The sequence below is a fragment of the Gymnoscopelus braueri genome, assembly GCF_963280865.1.
Source record: "Gymnoscopelus braueri genome assembly, chromosome: 24".
In the NCBI taxonomy this organism is placed as follows: domain Eukaryota; kingdom Metazoa; phylum Chordata; class Actinopteri; order Myctophiformes; family Myctophidae; genus Gymnoscopelus; species Gymnoscopelus braueri.
In genome coordinates, this window is record NC_137626.1 from 31628003 (window position 1) to 31649301 (window position 21299).

The 21299-nt window shown below is 41.1% G+C and overlaps 1 protein-coding gene across 6 annotated transcripts in view; it reads left to right on the plus strand.

The window, feature by feature from the left end:
• The window catches only part of LOC308080809 (CLIP-associating protein 1-B-like), a 92469-nt gene that overhangs the window by 29814 nt on the left and 41356 nt on the right, over nucleotides 1–21299 (plus strand). For all 6 annotated transcript variants that reach the window (XM_080422821.1, XM_080422823.1, XM_080422822.1 and 3 more), the window contains 8 exons: nucleotides 12439–12582; nucleotides 14839–14915; nucleotides 16222–16314; nucleotides 16915–17060; nucleotides 17971–18106; nucleotides 18404–18474; nucleotides 18830–18889; nucleotides 20791–20868. In XM_080422821.1, coding sequence (XP_080278947.1) covers nucleotides 12439–12582; nucleotides 14839–14915; nucleotides 16222–16314; nucleotides 16915–17060; nucleotides 17971–18106; nucleotides 18404–18474; nucleotides 18830–18889; nucleotides 20791–20868 — 805 coding nt within the window. The remainder of the gene's footprint in view (nucleotides 1–12438; nucleotides 12583–14838; nucleotides 14916–16221; nucleotides 16315–16914; nucleotides 17061–17970; nucleotides 18107–18403; nucleotides 18475–18829; nucleotides 18890–20790; nucleotides 20869–21299) is intronic.

Genomic DNA, 21299 nt, shown 5'->3' on the forward strand with positions numbered 1-21299 from the left:
CTGATGGAGGGGAAGGGAACTGGTTGGAATTACGTGTTTCTTCCACGCGCTACGTCCAACCAGGGAAATTCCCCCCTGTCAGGTGACAAGAAGGTCAGTTGGCTCTCATGCATTGAAGGAGGCATGAGCTCGGCCCTGGCCTCCCTAGGCTGGTGGGGGGAGTGTAGTGCCCAGGATCACTTAGAAAATTGGCACCGGGTGAAAAAAAGGGTTACCAAATCGTGGGATAAAAAATGATAAGAAAAGAAAAAACATGTAGGCCTGTCCTGTACTAAATAAAATCTTATCTGACTAATTTATTGACTAATTGATTAATTGTTTGCTACATACAGTCATGCAGAGAGCAGCCTATTCAGGTTGGAGAGATTGAGAACATTCAACAATCAACATTCTAATGTTGATTTCACGATCACTACTGGCTGTTGAAAGTTATAGACTAGCAGAGGGTTATATCTATGCATGGAAAACGTAAAAAAACGACTAATCAACTAACAAAGCCTTTGTCGACTACAAAGGGACAGCCCTAAGCAGTACCATGAAAGCTATGTATTTATAGCACAAACAATTTACAAATGTAATTCCACCTCTATAACATCAGTTCTGTTTAACCACTTAAACCCTATATACAGTACCTGTTGGACTTATACTAGGCCTTCTCCTTTTTTCCCTCTACACCAAAACTCTTTGCCGAAAATAGCATCTACAAGCTCACAACGCGTCGCGACGCATCGTGAGCTTGTAGGTTGGCCGAATGTTGGCCCGCCAGAATAGGGACTCTAGGGTGACGGTGTTAAATCTTCTGTGATAAAGGATATGTCTACGTATGACAGCCAGGTTTATATGCCACCAGAGAGAGCCTACTGCTGCTCTCTGCTGAGGGACAGGTGACAGCAGCTTTGTACGCCATGTCATTTATGAGCCGAGTGAGTTTCATGACCCATAAAGTGTCGTACTTTGTTAACTCATTCAGTGCCACTCGACGTCTAAGACGTCCGTTGTATCATAAGCCCTGTGCCACTGGACGTCTAAGACGTAAAAAAAAAAAGATATTAAGAAATATTCTGCTCCATTCACTTCTTTTTTTAACTTTTTACTGAAAAAGGCTGTATCTCGGCTCCTAAGCACTTTTTTTTTTTTACAATGAATTTTGGCTCTGGCACTCAGAGCCAAACTGCCAGAAATAAGTCAGGCACTGAATGATTAACTTTGATGCTTTTGAGATCTTGTTAAAGCCTTATTACATTTTATATATATATATAGCGACAGTGACATGGAAAAGGATATCTGTCTCTTTGTCCCTGTGTTTGGTCCTGCTCCAGTGTTTCAGTACTATCTTAAGGTGTGTGTGTGTGTGTGTGTGTGTGTGTGTGTGTGTGTGTGTGTGTGTGTGTGTGTGTGTGTGTGTGTGTGTGTGTGTGTGTGTGTGTGTGTGTGTGTGTGTGTGTGTGTGTGTGTGTGTGTGTGTGTGTGTGTGTGTGTGTGTGTGTGTGTGTGTGTGTGACTGTATGATCATAGACCTGTGCCCATAGATTTCTACTGCTATTACTGACTATGGTGTTATTATTGACTGGACTCATGTTCTGATCCATTAATAAGTACTCCGCAACATGCATTAGCCACACATTATGAATGTTTTTGGTTGATATTCAATCAATTTTCCTCCATCAGAGAGTGGTAAACATTCTCTTCTCTGAAAAATCAAGTTGTGTTTTCATGCTAAGTATGTTTCCTGGAGACGGCCACATTTAAGTACTGGCACAGTTTTCTCACACTGATAGACTTGGCATTTGGCCAGTGTCAATGTCAGTTGCACTATCGATTTGGTTTCATTTGTGATTTAAGGGCATGCTTACCAACTAGTTTAATGTTGCTGGGGTTTTGCATTTGTATCTGCCCTACTGCCTGCAAAGCACTGAAAGCTGCAATATACTGTAGGTTCAATGCAAAACAAAAATATTTATTTAGAAATTTCAATTAGAGGATAAGCCCCTTCAGATGCATCATCTCGTTTAGTAGTGGTATTACAGCTGTGAAAATGTTTGATCCTGTTTCACAGAGCATAGGGCCATTAACACTGAGCACAATAACTATAAAGAAAGACAACTATAACTATATCGTTCGCCATTGTTTTTTTCTCATAGTTGGTGTGAACACTGCCACCCACTTGGCTTAGAACGATTTTTAAAACTATGTTTTTATAGTTACAGTGCTCAGTGTGAATGGCCCTTTTGAGTGTATAATACTAGCCTGGTAAACCGTCTCGGTCGCGTGAATTCACATTTCCATGTTAATTTACGCGTTTACCAGGCTAGTATAACACGTGAATAAGGCTAATATGAATATGATACATTTATTTTTTTCATATTTCACTTTTCATAATATAAAAGTGAAATCTGACTTTGAATTCGGGGCACTTTGATACATTAACCCCTCCCCCCCTCTCTCTCCTACTTTCCTGTTTAAAGTGCTGTTCATCTGGTTAAAACATGAAATGCCCAAAATAAGTCTTTAAAAAAAAAAACCTTTGGGCTACCACTGTCCCACTGTGTTCACCCTGTCAGCTTGTGTTAATGTTTAACAGTTATGTCCCACCATGTGACATGGATGTTCAACGTCAGGTTTTCATTGCAACCAAAACACCAGCACATAACCGACGACAACAAGCTCACAATGCATCCGTTGCAACGCGTTGTGACCTTGTAGAATGGCTGAACAGATTTGGTGTGGAGGGGAAAAAAGGAAGGGGCCAGGGATAGAGCCCTAGGGAACTCCGGTCAGCGGAGTATCTAGAGTTTAAGTGGTTAAAATTCAGCTTGAGCTACATACAGTATGTCAACCTAGATACAGACAGGTGGGGTTGTGTGTGTTTGGGGGGTTTAAGCTCTAATTTATACTTCCACAAATGTGCAGAAGCAGCTAGAATAGCTTCTGTTCTATTTCAGAAATTGTTTGAAAATCTTTGACAATCATTGAAAATGTCCCACTATAATTACATTTTTCCAAAATCACTGTAACAAAAAAGTTAAAACGAGATTATTTTCCACTGACAATTCCACATCTGTGAAGCCACAGCTAGTCAGAAATAATGAATTGGCCTTTAATCTACACTACTGTGGAATATATTCAACAAGTGAATGCTTTTAAATTCTTCCTGTTTTAAATCAGCTGTGTAGTGTTTGGCTGGGATGAAAGCATGCATGCTCTTGGCTCCCACCTGGACACCAGTGTGTGTGTGTGTTCAGAGGGCACGGTGTCAGATCAAAGCTGTCGTCACGCTCCTCTACAGACCGGGAGAGTCACCTTGCATTGATATTGAGCGGGGATGTCGCACCGTGCTTTGATAGCACACAAGAGGGGGGAGGCTGCTCGCTGATGGCCGAAGACTGATAGCCTGGCACGCTGCCGCGCTTACGTACACTACGTTTGTGTGAGACAGCAAGAGAGAGAGAGAGAGAGACTGTGTACTGTATATGCTTGAGTGTGCCATGCAGTCTTGTGTTTATGTTTGGCACAATATACTGTATGGGTGCGTGTGTGTGTGTGTGTGTGTGTGTGTGTGTGTGTGTGCCAGTGGTGGAAAAAGTTAAGTAAAAGTACCAATACTGCAATATAAAAATACTCTGGTACAAGTAAAAGTCCAGAATTCTAAATTTATCTGAAAAGTAACTAGTAACTAAAGTTTTCAAATAATTGTTGTGGAGTAAAAGTACAATATTTGCCTCTGAGATGTAGTGGAGTAGAAGTAAAAGTATTGGAAATTGGAAATACTCAAGTAAAGTACAAATACCTAAAATTTTTACTTAAGTACAGTACTTAAGTAAATGTACTTAGTTACTTTCCTGTGTGTGTGTGTGTGTGTGTGTGTGTGTGTGTGTGTGTGTGTGTGTGTGTGTGTGTGTGTGTGTGTGTGTGTGTGTGTGTGTGTGTGTGTGTGTGTGTGTGTGTGTGTGTGTGTGTGTGTGTGTGTGTGTGTGTGTGTGTGTGTGTGTGTGTGCGCGCGAGCATCCTTCAAATAATTCATGAAGATCGATTGCTGGCCTGGCAGATTCCTGGGCTCGAGGGAACCACGTGGTTTGGATTGTCCAGGATGGGAATGACTTCCTCTGGGTTACCTTTCTGTGTAGAGCGCTGCAGAAATCACAACCGTCTGTCTGCTGGTCCTGCCAATTCATTCACTTCTAGTCTGTAGAGAACTTAGAACTTGTTGTTTAACTTCTTTTTTTTTTTTTTACCTGGGCTGAATAATGATAAGTACTGGCAAGGATGAACCCTACTTATGGTTGTCCCACGGTATTCCCTCTAGTGCCACCCTTAGGCCAAAATGTTCACCTCCACACGAGATATAAAAAGAAATGTGTTGGCCGGGCAGATTGCCATGAAACGAGTGCATTCATGCTCCCTGGAGGATGAACCGTAATCTTTTAAGGACACTGACCTGTCCTCTAGCGCCGCCCTCAACCTTTAATTCAAGACATCTCAAAATCTAATGGGCATATTGCAAGTTGACCCCTGCTGATTTTGGTAACCCCATGCCCCCCCATGGCCTCGTCTACTCTATAGCAATCCTTTTAGCCATGTGGCAGACTCCCGGGGGTCTTATTACCAGTGGTGTAAAGTAACTAAGTACATTTACTCAAGTACTGTACTTAAGTACAATTTTACTTTTACTTTACTGGAGTATTTCCAATTTTCAGTACTTTTACTTCTACTCCATTACATCTCAGAGGCAAATATTGTACTTTTACTCCACTACAATTATTTGAAAACTTTATTTACTAGTTACTTTGCAGATATAAATTATTACATTATAAAACATACATTAACCACTTTAGCCCTATTTTATACCTAGGCAATTTGAAAATAGCCGATCTACAAGGACGCGTTGTGAGCTTGTAGATCGGCTATTTTCAAACATTTTAGTACTTTTACTTTTGATACGTTAAAGGTAGGGTAAGTGATTTGCAATTATTCAAATAATTGCAAAATGGGTCTATGTTCTGATAGTGCTCGTTACTATAGAGTGTCCTGTCCATATAAGGAGTCTCCATGTCTCTCCAGCTCTTTATAAAACAGAAAATGCATTTTCGTTTCAGTTTCAGTTTCATTTCCAATTTTATCCAATCAGGATAGAGAACTCAATCAGGATATAGATTAAACAAGTGAAATTGGAAGTGATGACACTAAGAATTGAGCAGGCAAAATTAGAACTGGAACACTATAAAAATGAAGCTTAAAAATGGGTACTTTCTCCTGATTGGCTGAGATTTTGACACCTACCAGAAAATGTATTTTCTGTTTATTAAAGAGCTGGAGAGACGGGGAGACTCCTGTTACTGAACAAACACTCTATAGCAATGATTACTATCAGAATATAGTGCTTTAACCTTTAAAAAAAATACTTTTTGTTTTAACCCAAAAATATCACTTACCCTACCTTTAAGTACATTTTGATACCAATACTTTTGTACTAGTAAATTTTGAATTCCGGACTTTTACTTGTAACAGAGTACTTCTACATTGCGGTATTGATACTTTCACTTAAGTAAAATATTCGAGTACTCTTTCCACCACTGCTTATTACACATCTATTATCGGAGCGCTGGTTATCCATAGGGCTGTCACGATTACAAATTTAAGTTGACGATTAAATTATCACTCAAATAATTGCGATTAACGATTTAATTGTGTTTCTGTCGTTGAAAATTAATGGAACATTATGAATACAAATTACATTTCTGTTTGGCTTTTAGCTTTCGTAAACAAAAGTTGCACAGGGCAGATATGACAAATAACACATATTTAATTACTTTATACTTAAAAATAAACATTAATAGTGGAAATAGACGATCTGTAAGCTCATATGAGCTTATAGATCTGCTATTTCCACAATTTTTGCAATTTTTTTGAAAATATATGATTTTTTTTAACATGGAATTGATTATGACGATTATGCAAAAATAATTGCGATTATGTAAAATAATTGCAATTAGGCGATTATGTAATAATTGTGACAGGCCTAGTTATCCACACATGCTCCTATTGTTGGCAGTCCTTGGATTTCAACATAATTCTGCTGTCGGCGAGTCGCTCTGGGATGAGATTCGTCAAACCTAAAATGCTTTTCCAAACGCTGAATGTGAGAAATGGAATGACAGTAATGCGGCGGTTCAGGACCACCTCTGCCCAAACCAATAGCCCTGACACAGCATCTGCCATTCAGCGTGCACTGAATGCTGTGGAGGATGATCGTCACAACGATGTTATGGAGTAGGAGTCCTGCCTTCTCACATCGTTGGCATGCTCTCTCCCATAATGCCTCCCTTTGTGTTCACGTCCCAAAGCGGCCAGCAGCACTAATGTCTCTCTTTGTTTGATTAAAATGTCAAGCGTCTTGGCTGCGGGTCTTAACCCGTTAAGACCGTGAACGCATCTGTGTCATTTTAAGATTTCTTTGGCTATTAAAAAATAGCAGATCTACAAGCTCGTAGCGCGGCACCGAGTGCCGCGCTATGAGCTTGTAGATCTGCTATTTTTGAAAAATCATGAAAAGTATAGCAAATATTAGATTTTGTTCCTTTTTTTTGGTGGACATTTGTAACTCAAATCTTTGCTTCTGGGGGTTCCTGGAACTAAATATTTTACAAATGTTCGCTTTAAAAAAATATATAATCCAAGGTTTTGCCACGAATTTTCAAGATTTTTCAAAAATACAAGCAAAAATACAAGCTCATAGCACGGAACTCGGTGCCGCGCTATGAGCTTGTAGATCTGCTATTTTTTAATAGCCAAAGAAATCTAAAAATGACACACAGATGCGTTCCCGGTCTTAATGGGTTAAAATGACAGCTAAAAGGACTTGTGAAAGATGAACCCTGTGCTCCTCCATGCCAGCCAGAAGCCATTTCGTCGCTTGTCGGCAATGGTGGAAGAAGTACTCGGATATTTGACTTCAGTGAAAGTATCAATACGAAAAGGCCTGTGTTCAAACTTGAGTAAAAGTACAAAAGTATTGGCATAACAATATACTTAAAGTACCATAAGTAAAAGTACTAAAATGTTTGAAAATAGCAGATCTACAAGCTCACAACGCGTCGCTATTTTTTCAAATATTTTCAAATAGCCTACGTATAAAATAGGGCTAAAGTGGTTAATGTAGGTTTTATAATATATATTGTATCTGCAAACTAACTAGTAACTAAAGTTTTCAAATTGTATAGTAATACTTGTAGTGGAGTAAAAAGTACAATATTTGCCTCTGAGATCTAGTGGAGTAGAAGTAAAAGTATTGAAAATTCAAAATACTCCAGTAAAGTAAAAGTTCCTCAAAATTGTACTTAAGTACAGTACTTGAGTAAATGTACTCAGTTACTTTTTACACCATCGCTTGTTGGGCAGAAACCTTGTATGTCCAAAACTGTTGCTTTTCAGGAAATGAAAAAATAACCCTTATTATTTAGTCACAAGCTCTTGTTGATACTTTTCAGTGATTAGATATTTATAAAACCCACAGACAGACTCAACCACTTTCACTTTCAAACCTTATTCAGAAATGTAGCGAAAACACAGATATAAAAGCTTGTAGATCGGCTATTTTCACTTACTTGACATGCAAGGTTTCTGCCTGACAGAAACGATTTGTTACGTTGCCATTATGTTTCAACTACGTGTCCTCATCAGGCATTTGTCGTGATGAGTTAAGTTGTTTCTGAGCCAGGAGTTGTCAAAGCTTTTAATTCCAGGACATCCAGTACATGCAATAAAACAGTGGGAGCAAATGAGCAATGTGCAGACTTTATTGTTTCAATCTTTATGCAGATTTTCTGTTTGTCCTACACCTGGATTCTAGAGTGGGTTTGTAGGCTCTACATCTCTTATCTTGGGTTGTTGTTTCGTTACTTTGCAAAGATATAACTCCAAGTATTGGGGAGATATCGTCAATAGTTGTTCCGTAGATTAACCCATCAAGACCGGGAACGCGTCCTTGTAATTTTTTTATTTGAGCTAAAAAGCATTATTTTACACTTTGGCTATTCAAAAATAGCAGATCTACAAGCTCATAGCGCGGCACTCAGTGGCGCGCTATGAGCTTGTAGATCTGCTATTTTTTTTTAATCGTGAAAATGTGTGCAAATCTTTGAATATGTATTGTTTTCAAGCAAACATTTTTTACTCAAACTTTGCTTCTGGGGGTCCCTGGAACAAAATATCTTAGATGGGGGTCCTTCGCCAAATACATATCATTTTAGGGGTCCTTGACATGAAAAGGTTTGAGCACCACTGATATATATATTTTTTCAGAATACTGTTGGGAATTAGAAGACATTTGTAGAATCAACCCTGGCATCCCTGTTCTGAGCATGACCTAATAGGCAAACATTCTGCGAAAAGAGCAGGTCTACAAGCTGCGCGTTGTGAGCATGTATATTTGCAGCGAAGGGATTTGGTGTACAGGGGGGTAAAAGTCCCTGGTTAATGAAGAATATAGCATTTAACCCATTTATCCCTGTGGCAGATTCTACAAATGTCTTTTAACAGTTTTCTGAAAAACTATTATTGCTGTATCAGTGGTTCTCAAACCTTTTCATGTTAAGGACCCCCAAAATGATATATACTGTATATGGGAGGACCGACTTCAAACTTGGTGCGCGCAGCGGCAATGACTGAAGGGAGTGTGGTGTGTGGTGCCCGCCACTGAGTCGTTCGGATATGCAGGATGTCCAAATATATAGAGCGTCGCAGTTCCCGCCCACTTCCTGTTTTTTTTGGTGCCGGAAGAAAAAACTCAATGCATTTTTCCATTGACATTTCCAAAAATATTTATATCTATTAATTTAAGCCTCGAATCAAGCCATCACGAGATGACATGAATCATGACCATAAAACGTTTTTTTCTGTGATTTTTTTTTATTTTATATTTAATTATATGATATACTATATTTAATAAATACCCTTTGTTTTGCCGTTTTCAACAAAAAAAAAAATCACAGAATCAAACGTTTATGGTCATGATTCATGTCATGTCATGATGGCTTGATTCGAGGCTTAAATTAATAGATATAAATATTTTTGGAAATGTCAATGGAAAAATGCATTGAGTTTTTTCTTCCGGCACCAAAAAAAACAGGAAGTGGGCGGGAACTGCGACGCTCTATAGGCATTATATCCAATTGTCCTCAACCACCGATCCAACCGGTGTGCCAATATATGGACATATACTGATGACATCAGGGATCTGAATATATGGGCATAAAAGGGACAAGGACTGACAGATATAGAGATCTCCATATATGGGTACCAAAGACATACAGACAGACGGCTACAACGGGTACTCTGGCACTATGACTCACACATATCGGTCGTATTGGCGGTGCGACCTAGGTGTGAGGGACCACTACCTCTAGTAAACACACACACACACACACACACACACACACACACACACACACACACACACACACACACACACACACACACACACACACACACACACACACACACACACACACACACACACACACACACACACACTCTGAGCTTATGGATTCCCAGTCACAACATCACTCTGCCTTGATGAGAGACAGAGAAGCCTGGTGGGACAACTGAAGGCGACGGTGCGGGGGTCCTACCACCCATGAGCTTGTGACATTTGATGAGTGATGTCACATCTATGACATCATCAAGATCTATATAACCGACTGCTTGCTAGCAAACAACGTCTCCTTTCACCTGTTTGCAGTCGTGTTGCTTTGACTTCCATAAGACGTCACACCCTAAAACCACTTTCACAGTGACCACCCTTGGTAATTTACCATTGCATTCCTAACTATTAGGAACAGGAGATCAGTGGTTTTCTAGTTTCCAGTTTCTTCAACAAGGGGTTTTTGCTACCTTTGTCGCACAATACGACTCCATTCATTTAAGCAGCAAGACTTTGACCATTCCAACTAGATTGACATTGGTGCTGGTGTATGTTGGAGGAATGTTGTGCTGTACAGTGTATCCAATGAAAGGACCGGAGAGACCTTTCTTTTTGTTTGATTACGCTCATGCTGCTGTGACAGTGGGACACAAAGTGTACTCCTTTGGAATAGTCTCTAACTGGGACTTTGGTCAGATTGATGTGATAATCTTCAACACAGTGTCTTTACACTGGGTGAAGGTGCCTCCAGTGAGAGCTGGAAGAGAACGTCCCTGCAGAAGCAGGGGCCACACAGCTGTGCTCATAGAAGATTCTGTCTACATCTGCGAAGGGTATGGTTTACATTACCGCAAAGAGATTTATTCATTCAATGTCGACACCCACAGATGGCTCCGGCACAATGTTTCTGGGACTGTCCCAGAGGAGAGGCAGGGCCACTCAGCCTGTGTCTTGGGGAAGGTCATGTATATCCATGGAGGAGAGAAAATAAATTGGTTTTCTTATACTGTTTTCTATAATGACATCTACAAGTTGGACACCACCACAATGGTCTGGACTTTAATTAACATCAGAGGCACTCCACCACCTGTTTCAGCAGGCCACTCTGCCACCATCATCGGGACAAAGATCTTTGTATTTGGAGGAGAGGGGGAACTTAATGCCTTCTACAGAGTTGGCAGAGTGTTTGACACAGAGACCAACCGCTGGAAGAACCTGCGCAGAAGGGGTGTTCGTCCAACAGGACGCAGGGATCATTCAGCCTTTGCCTACAATGGAGAAGTGTACATAATTGGTGGCAAAAGTGGCAAAAGAATGTGGAAATTCAATCCAGAGACCCTCTCCTGGAAGACGGTTGAGCCCAAGGGAAATAGCCTGTGTTCAGGTTTTGAGATGTGCTGTTGCAGGTTGGGAAATCGTATCATCATCTTTAGAGGATGGAAATATATATACTCCAGAGCCAAAGACCTGTACATCTTAGACTTCAGTCCTAGTCTGAAAACATTATGCAAGTTAGTAGTTACTCAGTATGGTCTGGAGCGGTCACAACTCCCACACAACATCAGATTGGAACTGGCAGCCATGACTACCAACAGCAGTTAATTTTCCTCACTTGTGAAAATTGTGTTCTTCTATAAAATGTTTCTTCCATAATGACATGTCCAAAGTAGAGGACTACCAGACATCAGGTGGGAACAGAAAAATATCTTTAAAAGAAAACTGACACCACAGAAAAATAAGAAAACAGATTTTACATAAAATGTCATTACAGGTTGCCCCATTAATATTATTATTATTATTATTTTATTTGAAACACTCAGTGGAGAGAACGGGAGGGGAGGACTAAACGAATCTGTCTCCGCTGTATATCACTGTATGCAGTCAGCACGGACGATGGAAACTAAAGAGGGGACAAAAAAACATTTGGGCAAAGGTTTATTCGAATAAAGTTAAAATAATATCACTGTAAACCTATACTGGGTCAAGATAAAGGCAGATTCAGGTGTTACTGAAAGTCAAAAATCTGTGTATGTGCACGCACACACGCACACACGCACGCACGCACGCACGCACGCACGCACGCACGCACGCACGCACGCACGCACGCACGCACGCACGCACGCACGCACGCACGCACGCACGCACGCACGCACGTCGCACGCATGCACGCACACACTCAAACCCTCACCTACAACCCTCTCTGTCTCTTCCCGTCCATTTTCCTCTCCCTCTCTAATGGCTTGTGTACAACCAAGGAATGAACATGAGATAACTACACCAACAATCAGCTAAGTGGTCGTCTAGGCTCTCACTAGTTAAAACGGTCTCACCCCTCAGACCACAAGGGAATCAAGGGAATTGTCTCTTTAACAAAAAAAAAACAGTGCAAATAGGACTTGGTTTAGAACAAGCTAGCCACCCAGTCATAGCCCTGCCACCTACTGTCCACCTACTGTATTACACAGTGGGGGAAAAAAGAAGGCTAAACCCCGCCCTCCAAGGTAAAACCACACCCCCAGAGGGGTGTGGTTTTGATGAGTACCCCAGGTGACGAAACCAACTGGCTACCACTGTATTTGGCCGCCGACCCCCATCTCAAAATATTTTGTTCCAGGGACCCCCAGATGCAAAGATTTGAGTCAAAAATGTTCCCTTTAAGAATACATATATATTCAAATATTTGCACAAATGTTCGAGATTTTTCAAAAATAGCAGATCTACAAGTTCATAGCGCGGCACTCGGTGCCGCGCTATGAGCTTGTATATCTGCTATTTTTGAATAGCCAAAGTATAAAATAATGGTTTAAGTGGTTACACAGATGCTTTCCCGGTTTGAATGGGTTAAGTGGTTAATAACATTATTATTTTGAGAAGAAACCAATGGCTGTGAATGAATGAACCAATGAATGAATGGCGTATTCATCATTGTATATACCCCTCATTGACTAGAGCGCTTTGTCTCTCCTATCTCCCACTATCCCCTTCCTCCCTTCCTCTCCTCTTCTTCCTCCTCCTTCCAGATAAGAACTTTGACGATGAAGACTCGGTGGATGGCGGGCGCTCCTCGTCTTCCTCCAAGGCCGCCTCGGTGTCTGGGAAGAAGAGCGTGAGCATGGGCTCCTTCCGGCGGCCCGCTTCCTCCTCCTCCGGCGCCAAGTCCGCAGGTCAGAGGTCGCCCGCGTCTCACGGACTGTTTTCATCTCCTGTATTTTTGTGATCGTTTTACGTCGGTGATGCTCAACCTGTGGGCTGTGAGGATATTGCGAGTGGGCCCCCAATGAATTGGCAAAACACAAAGATTAATTAGGCCTGACCTCGACTAAGTCGACTAGTCGACTGGTTAGTCGCGGGGGGTCCGAGTCGACTAAGTGTCTCTTAGTCGACTCTAGTCAAAAAAAAAAAAAAAAAAAAAAAAAGGGCCAAAAATGTTTTAAATTGTTTTTTGGCCAAGTCTACACCTGCAACCACACGTAACTTCCACTTTATTCTTCTTATTCCTCGTCTTTGTATTGGTATTGTTTGTGTTGGAGCGCCTCAGTGCGGCTGCAGAGTTCATGTGCAACCTCTTCCAGAGAGAGATAGAGACACTAGAAACTCTGCTGGAGACAAAACAAACCGTGTAGACTTGGCCCTTTGAAATAAAATGTATTTTGGCCCAAAAAAAAATTTTTTTTTATTTTATTTATTTTATTTTTTTATTAGACGACTGCCAGTCGACTATTGGCAATTAGTCGCCAATTAGAGTCGACTAAACAAATCCTTAGTCGGGGACAGGCCATTTTGTTTTGGTTAAAACAAATGCTTTTGTTTTTTTGTTAAAAGGTTTAGGTACTATATTCTGATAGTAATCATTGCTATACAGTGTTTGTTCAGTAACAGGGGTCTCCCTGTCTCTCCAGCTCTTAAATAAACAGAAATTATATTTTCAGGTAGGTGACAAAATACTGTCTGCCAATCAGGAGAGAGAACCCATTTAGCAGCTTAATTTTTTACACTGTTCCAGTTCCAATTTTGTCTGCTCATTTCTTTGTGTCATCACTTCCAATTTCACTTGTTTAATCTGTATACTGATTGGATACAATACAATACAAACCTGAAAATGCATTTTCTTTTTAATAAAGAGCTGGAGAGACATGGAGACTCCTGTTACTGAACAAACACTCTATAGCAATGAGTACTATCAGAATATAGAGCTATTTAACACTTATTTTAACCAAAGAAAATCACTTACCCTACCTTTAATGTTAAAAAGTGATGCCAATAAACAAGAACTTAAAGTATACTAGGAACCCAGGTGGAACACAGTCGATTGATTGATCATTAAAATGAACATGCTCTGAAAATGCATGGCCGATAGACCGCCGTGTTGAGTGGTCAAATGGGTGGGCCGCGAAAGCTTTCAACATTTTCAAGTGGGCCCTGATCCAGAAAAGGTTGAGAACCACTGTTTTGGATTGTTTTGCTTGAATTTAAAAGCTTCAATCCGTACCTTTTATGATGCTCTACCCGGGGATTTGAACCCTGGGTGTCCCATGTAGGGAGCGCAAACTTCTACCTCTCTTGCCAGAGGGAATTCCTCGCTTGGTCTGGGGAGATGCGCTTTCTGCCATGCATTTCTATGGTAAAAACATGCTCCTCTTCCCAGGGCTGAGCATCGCGTTTTAGTGCCCTTGGTGTCCAGTCTTTTTTGGTGGAGTGCTCATCGCGCTGCAAGCTGAAAATTGTTCTCCAACTTTTGGAGAGGAGCACTCTCAATGTCACATTTGATCCTCCTGGCTGTGTCTGACAACCCGGGTCATTTACGACATGATGTTTACCATTGTTTCAGCCAGACTGTTTGTGCTAATAATAACGCAGATGAGAGGACGTTCGAGCAGAGCAACGGTTGATCAAGGTTTGAACATTGCGGGTGTCATTAACCCAATAACCCATTAAGACCTGAGGCCAATTCTAAAAATGTCTTCTAAATTCAAAAAGTTTTCTGAAAAAAATAATATGTTGCTATATCAGTGATGCTCAAACGTTTTCGTGTCAAAGACCCCTAAAATTATATGTATTTGGGGGCGGCAAAATATTTTGTTCCAGGGACCCCCCTGGAACAAACAACATTTGCGCAAATGTTCATGATTTTTGAATAGCCAACCAATGTGCTATAAATATAACTAAAATCTAAAATGACACAGATGACACAGAGTATTTCCAGTAGGAATACTGACTGATGACTTTATTTACTCAGAGACGACGCACAGTAAAATCCATAGTGTTCATTTAACTCAGAGAGTGCATGCATGGACCCAAAATGTACCCACTCAGGATTTGACTATGTGGGAAGTTCCCATCGTATTCCCCGTGGTGGATAAGTGTCAGCCCTCTGCAGGTGTGTGGTGGTGTTAATGTGTCCTGCTGCTTTGTGTCTGCAGGGAGAGATGGGACCAGCGTGGGGGCGGTGGATGAAGAAGACTTCATCCGTGCCTTTGAGGACGTTCCCACCGTGCAGGTACTAAATGGATAGCCTGGCATGGCCAGACTAGTATCACTGCGTAGATATTACTCTGGAATCTCTGTGTGGAACCTGCCTTTCCAAGGAGCAAATAAAAAAAATGCCTCTGGTGATAAACCCGGCCCGTATCTGCATACTGGGCCCTGATTGGTCCCTCACTACTTCGGAGGGAGTGAAACCCAATCACAACTGAGCGGTCCCAGACCATTATTTTTTTTTTTGCAATGGCAGATTCGTCTGGTTTCCAGGCTACTATATGGATACATCTTTGCAACTATTGCCAAACCGGTTACAAACCAGTTACAACTATATTACCAAACCAGTACGGAAAGGTATAGAGCCTTTGTTACAACCATTACCAAATCAGTAAGGGAGGGATCGCAGCGTTTCAGCCATGTGATCAGTTACGTAGCAAGAATCCATTGCCTTATCGGCAGAGTACATGTAATGGGATTTGTCCAGGTTGTCTTTGTTTGTAATGGATCACACGTACACAGTGAAGTAAACCAAGTCATACGATGCCAAACCACATCTGAGGCACTGAAGAGAGTAAAGGCTCTGACACAGTGAAAGCGGCAGACACTCGCGTCATCAAACGCACCCATTCTTTTTAATGCCTGTAGCCACACTGGGTGTTTCAAAACCTGTTGACTCGTCTTTCAGAGCTCGGTTATATTTTGGAGGGTCGATGCGTGGCACAGACCACCAAAACACAATGTTATATATTGTGTCCAGTGTATAAAGTTTGACCGTTCCAAAGTCGACTTTTGAGAAACACAAGTCTGTTTTAAATTAAAAAGACAAATGTAAGTACAGTTCCTGAAAAATTATAAGTTTCGTTACATCCATTATGGCTTCGTCAGGGGCAATACAATGACCAAATACAATTACCAAACCAGTACGGGAGGGTGTAGAGCTTTTTTTTTACTGCACGGCAGGGATTGCAACGGATCACAAGTACACAGTACAGTAAACTAATTATGCATTACAGAATATCAACAGTAGAGTAACACAAATGACTCCTACACATGTGTTTCCAGTTCAAATCTCCTGCTTGAGCCAATCAAACAAAGCTATGGGAAAATGAACTGGAACAGGAAACGGGTATGAAAACAGGGCCTACTTGGTAAATGGTGCATATATAGTTATTTCAACCAACTATATGTCCTCACATGGAGCTTTGTAGAGAATGAAGGACATGGATAATATGGATAAATACAAGGAATAATCCCCCCCCCTCTCTCTCTTCTCTTCTCTCTCACTCTCTCACTCTCTCACTCTCTCACTCTCTCCATCCCTCCAGATCTATTCCAACAGGGAGGTAGAGGAGGCCATGGCGAAGATTCGAGACGTGTTGTCAGATGACAAGAGGGACTGGGAGCTTCGGGTGGCTGCTGTAAGTTATTTAATCTCAGATATGCAACGTTTTGGTGCAAGACCTCCTCCAGGCATATCATGTGCCTGAACAAGGTCTTGCACCAAAACGTTGCTATTAAAATTAAACAGTTTCTCTATTGAGCCAGCCTCGACATTGTCTGGATGTTTTTTATTAAAATCTATTTTTAACTCTATTTTCGTAGAATCTTAGCCACAAAATAGAGACAATCGTTCAATAATACATGTCTCCCCTAAAAGTAACAAAATAATTAACTGGTGGATTTCACCATTGCCAATAGTAATTAATTTGTATTTGTATTATTTGTATTTGTTTATTGTTATACTGCAATGGAAACAAGCCGTAGGCTTTTTTGCGTTATGCTTTTGATCATGGTGGGTCAGATGTATGCTACATGTGACATTATGTTTTATTTCATGATCACTAAAGACATCAATGAATCAATCAATTTGTGCTGTCTCACTGTTAATTTATCCATTTCTAACTCTGGAAGTGTATAAATGCAACCATTTGGTTCCATTTTGCACCCTCCTAAAGTATTAAAATAAGACTAAAAATGTGACAGTGCAGCACTAACGTGTGGCTTCATGACTCTTTCAGCTGAAGAAGGTTCGCTCTCTGGTCCTGGCGGGTGCGGTGGAGTTTGACTGCTTCTCCCAGCAGATGCGGCTCATGGAGGCCGCCTTCAAAATGTCTGCCAAGGACCTTCGCTCGCAGGTGGTCCGAGAGGCCTGCATCACCCTGGGGTACGCCTGGCGCCAGATCTCTGCTCTAGTTACTGCACAGCAAAGCCCCCTCAGTCTTAGTTGAACTCTGAGAATGCAAAAATGGACCCTTGTGTAAATGGACCCTTGCTAAGTGTTGTTTTAACTCGGAGCGTGCGAAAATGGATCCTTCTGAAAAGGCACCCTTGCAAAATTGTGATTGTTAATTTAACTGATAGTGGGACAATAAACCCTTACTGGCCCATTTTTGCAGTTAAATTAACACTGAATGGATCATCAGTAAGTTGAATATATGCAACATAACGAGGTTGTTCCTCTTTGTCAGACACCGGCAGACAGCTCACTGGGAACAATGGTTAGCAGTGTTGTGCTGTATTTCTCAGCCCACAGTACAGCTGGTTCTCTATCTAGCTGTATAATAACCAAGGACTACTTTAGATCTGGGACACCAGCTGAAATTAATTGCCACTAGTCTAGCACAGTTAGTTAGCTGGATATACTGAGAACTAGAAAATAATCTGAATTTGTTACCTACCTACTGGATTGATATCTAGTGGTGTAGGCTGTAATTAACTTATACTGTATGCATGGCTCTTGCAAAGAGCAGTATTTCTCTACATTGGTTCTACATGATGTTTAATTGCAATTATTACAATAAATGAATTTGGTTACCCAGGTCTAAATTGGTCCCTGATTAGACAGCTAGAATTAAAACAAAGTTAGAAAATAAACGGTGTTGGTTTTAGGGCACTGATAGTGAATATATATTCACTTATAATTTAATTATAAAAACATTTATTTTGCTACTTTAGATTAGTAACAACATTCAAATGAAACTATATCATAATACAACATTAACTGTGCATCTGTGAAAACTACGCTGACAGAAAACACATGTCTCTCACTCTTGTTTCCTGTCTCTCTGTTGCAGCCACCTGTCATTAATCCTTGGCAGTAGGTTTGACCATGCAGCTGAGGCCGTCATGCCCATCCTCCTTAACCTGGTCCCCAACAGTGCCAAGATCATGGCCACCTCTGGCATCGCCTGCATTCGCATCATCCTCAAAGTGAGTGACAACATTCTCTTGCCGAACAATTGTCGCTTGCAAAAAATAACTGATGTACAAGCTGGCAATGCGTTTCGGTGGCGGGCACCGCACTCCCTTGCATCCTTGCCGATACCCACGCCGGGTTTGAAGTTGTTCGATCTCATATATGCACATGACCATATATGGGCATAGCCCAGTTTTTTACAGATTTGTGACTGGAAGCCATTCTACCTTCTTCAGCATTCTTTTCATTTTTGAACAGAGCGTTGCAGCGTTTATATTCTCATGTTTGCACCTCTCTCCTCTCTCTCCCAGCACACCCACTACCCTCGTCTTATTCCCATCATCACCAGTAACTGCATCGCCAAGTCTGTGGCCGTCAGAAGGTAAAACATCATATTTATTAATCTGACGGTACATAAATGTGTGTCGTCGCTCGTCCAAAAGAATCATCCACAACCGGCTCAACCAGAGTTATATAGACAGCTGAAACCTTTAACACAAAGTGATGATGACAAACACAATAAAGAAGATGTATTAGACTTTGTTAGTCTGTTGAAAAATGAATGAAGTGTGTGTGTGTGTGTGTGTGTGTGTGTGTGTGTGTGTGTGTGTGTGTGCGTGTGTGCGTGTGAGTGTGAGAGAGAGCTTAACTGAACAGTTACAGTGATCAGGTTTCAGTTTTCGTTAGGATCATGATCACATCGCTGTTATTGTAACCCTTCTGTCCTGTGAACCCAGGCGAAGCTACGAGTTCCTGGACCTATTGTTGCAAGACTGGCCGACCAACTCTCTGGAGAGGTAACATTATTATGACAATTACAATTTAGGCATTTATCAGAGTAAATGACATGAACCCTAATCTACAAAACGACAAGGTAAATAGTCACATAGAGTGCATGGATTTCCTCCTTCATCCACCCCAGTAAATCCAACCCTGAGTATAACTATCATCTATCAAAAATAGAAGACAAGAAGGGATACAAGGAGAGAGGAGTGCAGACTGCAGGGAAAGTGAGAGGCCACTAGTTTGACCCTAACCCATGATTTCATTGGTACACTGTGATCCAAGCCCACAGACGCATATAAGAACCCAACTTTTCAGGCTAGGGGAGGGACAGCTGATCAAACTAATAGATTTATTCAATTATACAAAATATAGCAAGCTCACAATGTGTATTTAGGATTGTGGTAAAACAAATTATTAACAATTTTGCTTTTAAAATACTGCAACAGTATCCTGCCCTGTATATAAACCATAGATATAAACCCCTATAGCAAAGCAGTACACACACACACACACACACACACACACACACACACACACACACACACACACACACACACACACACACACACACACACACACACGCACATATCAGGGAATCTGAGATGAGGCTAGCCGAGGGTGTGTGGAGTCTAGCTCAGCAGTTGCCATGGCGATAGCCGTGGGTTGCCATCTCAGACTGTCTCTTAAGCGCCCCGGTGCGTTCCTGTGTGACCACTTCCTGCTTCCCTAGTGGTCACACAGAGAGAAACCCAATCTGACCCGCCCGCACCGGGGGAGCTCTCCTCTTCTCATTGATCTGACCTGCCTCTGTCTCACACACACACACACACACACACACACACACACACACACACACACACACACACACACACACACACACACACACACACACACCAGTGTTGCCATGTCTTATTATAAGCGACTTTGGGCATCTTTTTCTGTAAAGTTGCTTGTAAATATTGGTACAGTAGTTGCGGGTTGCGTTTTTTTTGACTTGTTTGGGCTTGCTTCCTAATGTTGTTTAAACCAGTAGTTCTCAAAATTTTCATGTTATGGACCCCCCAAATTAATATGTTTGTCCCTAACCCCCATCTGAAAATGTTTTGTGCCAGGGAGCCCCGTACCTGATTTGTGGTGTTAGAATGTTTAAAAAATATTCCAAATATTCCACATTTTATTTCAAGATTTTTAGAAAATAGCAGATCTACAAGCTCACAACGTGTCGCGATGCGACGCGTTGTGAGCTTGTAGATCTGCTATTTTCAAATGGCCGATGTATACAGCATATATGTTTAAAGTGCTCATGTGTCGCTTGTTTTGGGCTTGTTTTCCTAGACCTGGTTGCTTATTTCTCTCACAAAATCTGGCAACGTGTGCGCACATTTAGGAAGCACCACTTTTTGAGATTTTGATAGCCCAGTATACAAAGTATTGATCACATCCATTAGCCTGCTTTTAGTAAATACGATTTTTTGTGTGGTCCATATTTTAGTGTAACACACTTAGTTGAATTTGATTAGTTTGCATTTTTTTTGAGAGAGAGATAAATCCACCAATAGTGATACCCTATTTGGGGCTGGACTCATCTGTTGTCTGTGATTGTGAAATAATCCTCCTAAAATTATTGTTTTTGTTTACAGTAGCCTATCTCTGTAAGCTGACAGCCGCCATTATCCACGTATGCAGTGTTCACCATTGTAGCTTATATTTATTAAGTTCCAATGGTACAATCTGCATGATTGTTACCTTTATAGGGATACCTTATCCTTATGAATAAGGAACCTCATTCAACAGAAGTGATGTGGAGTGGAGGGCGACCTCGAGCTGAATGGCTGAATGTTGTCTATAGCATCTTAAAGCTGTGTTTGACTGTGTGAGATTGCAGTTAATAATTGTCTTTTGTGTCCTCCAGACATGGGACGGTTCTAATGGAGACCATAAAGAAAGGGATCCATGATGCTGACGCAGAGGCTCGATCTGTAGCCAGGAAGTAAGTCAGACCGCACTTTGTTACTGTAACTTACACAGTCAAATCCTCTGTGTTCATTCAACTCCAACTTCAAGGGTACAAATGTTACATGTTGCACCCTCTGGGAGTTACACATGGATAAATCAACCCACTCCCCTAGAAATCGTGTTGTTTGTTTGGAAAATGTTTTTGTTTGTGCTCTAGGCTGCATACCTAATAATAATAAAAATATTAAAGCATTAATATAGAGCTTTGCAACTAAATCTGATCTTTGCCACGTTGCGTTTGGTGCTTATGTTTGGGTGTTCTCTGTGGATACTCATTGGATTACCCACATTTTGGAGGATCAAATGTATACATTATTCATAGGTCCTGGAATACTAAATGAGGACAAAGACAGAGTAGAGATACGCGGTACTATAAAGGTGCTTTGGCAAGTTTTTTGGGGGGGT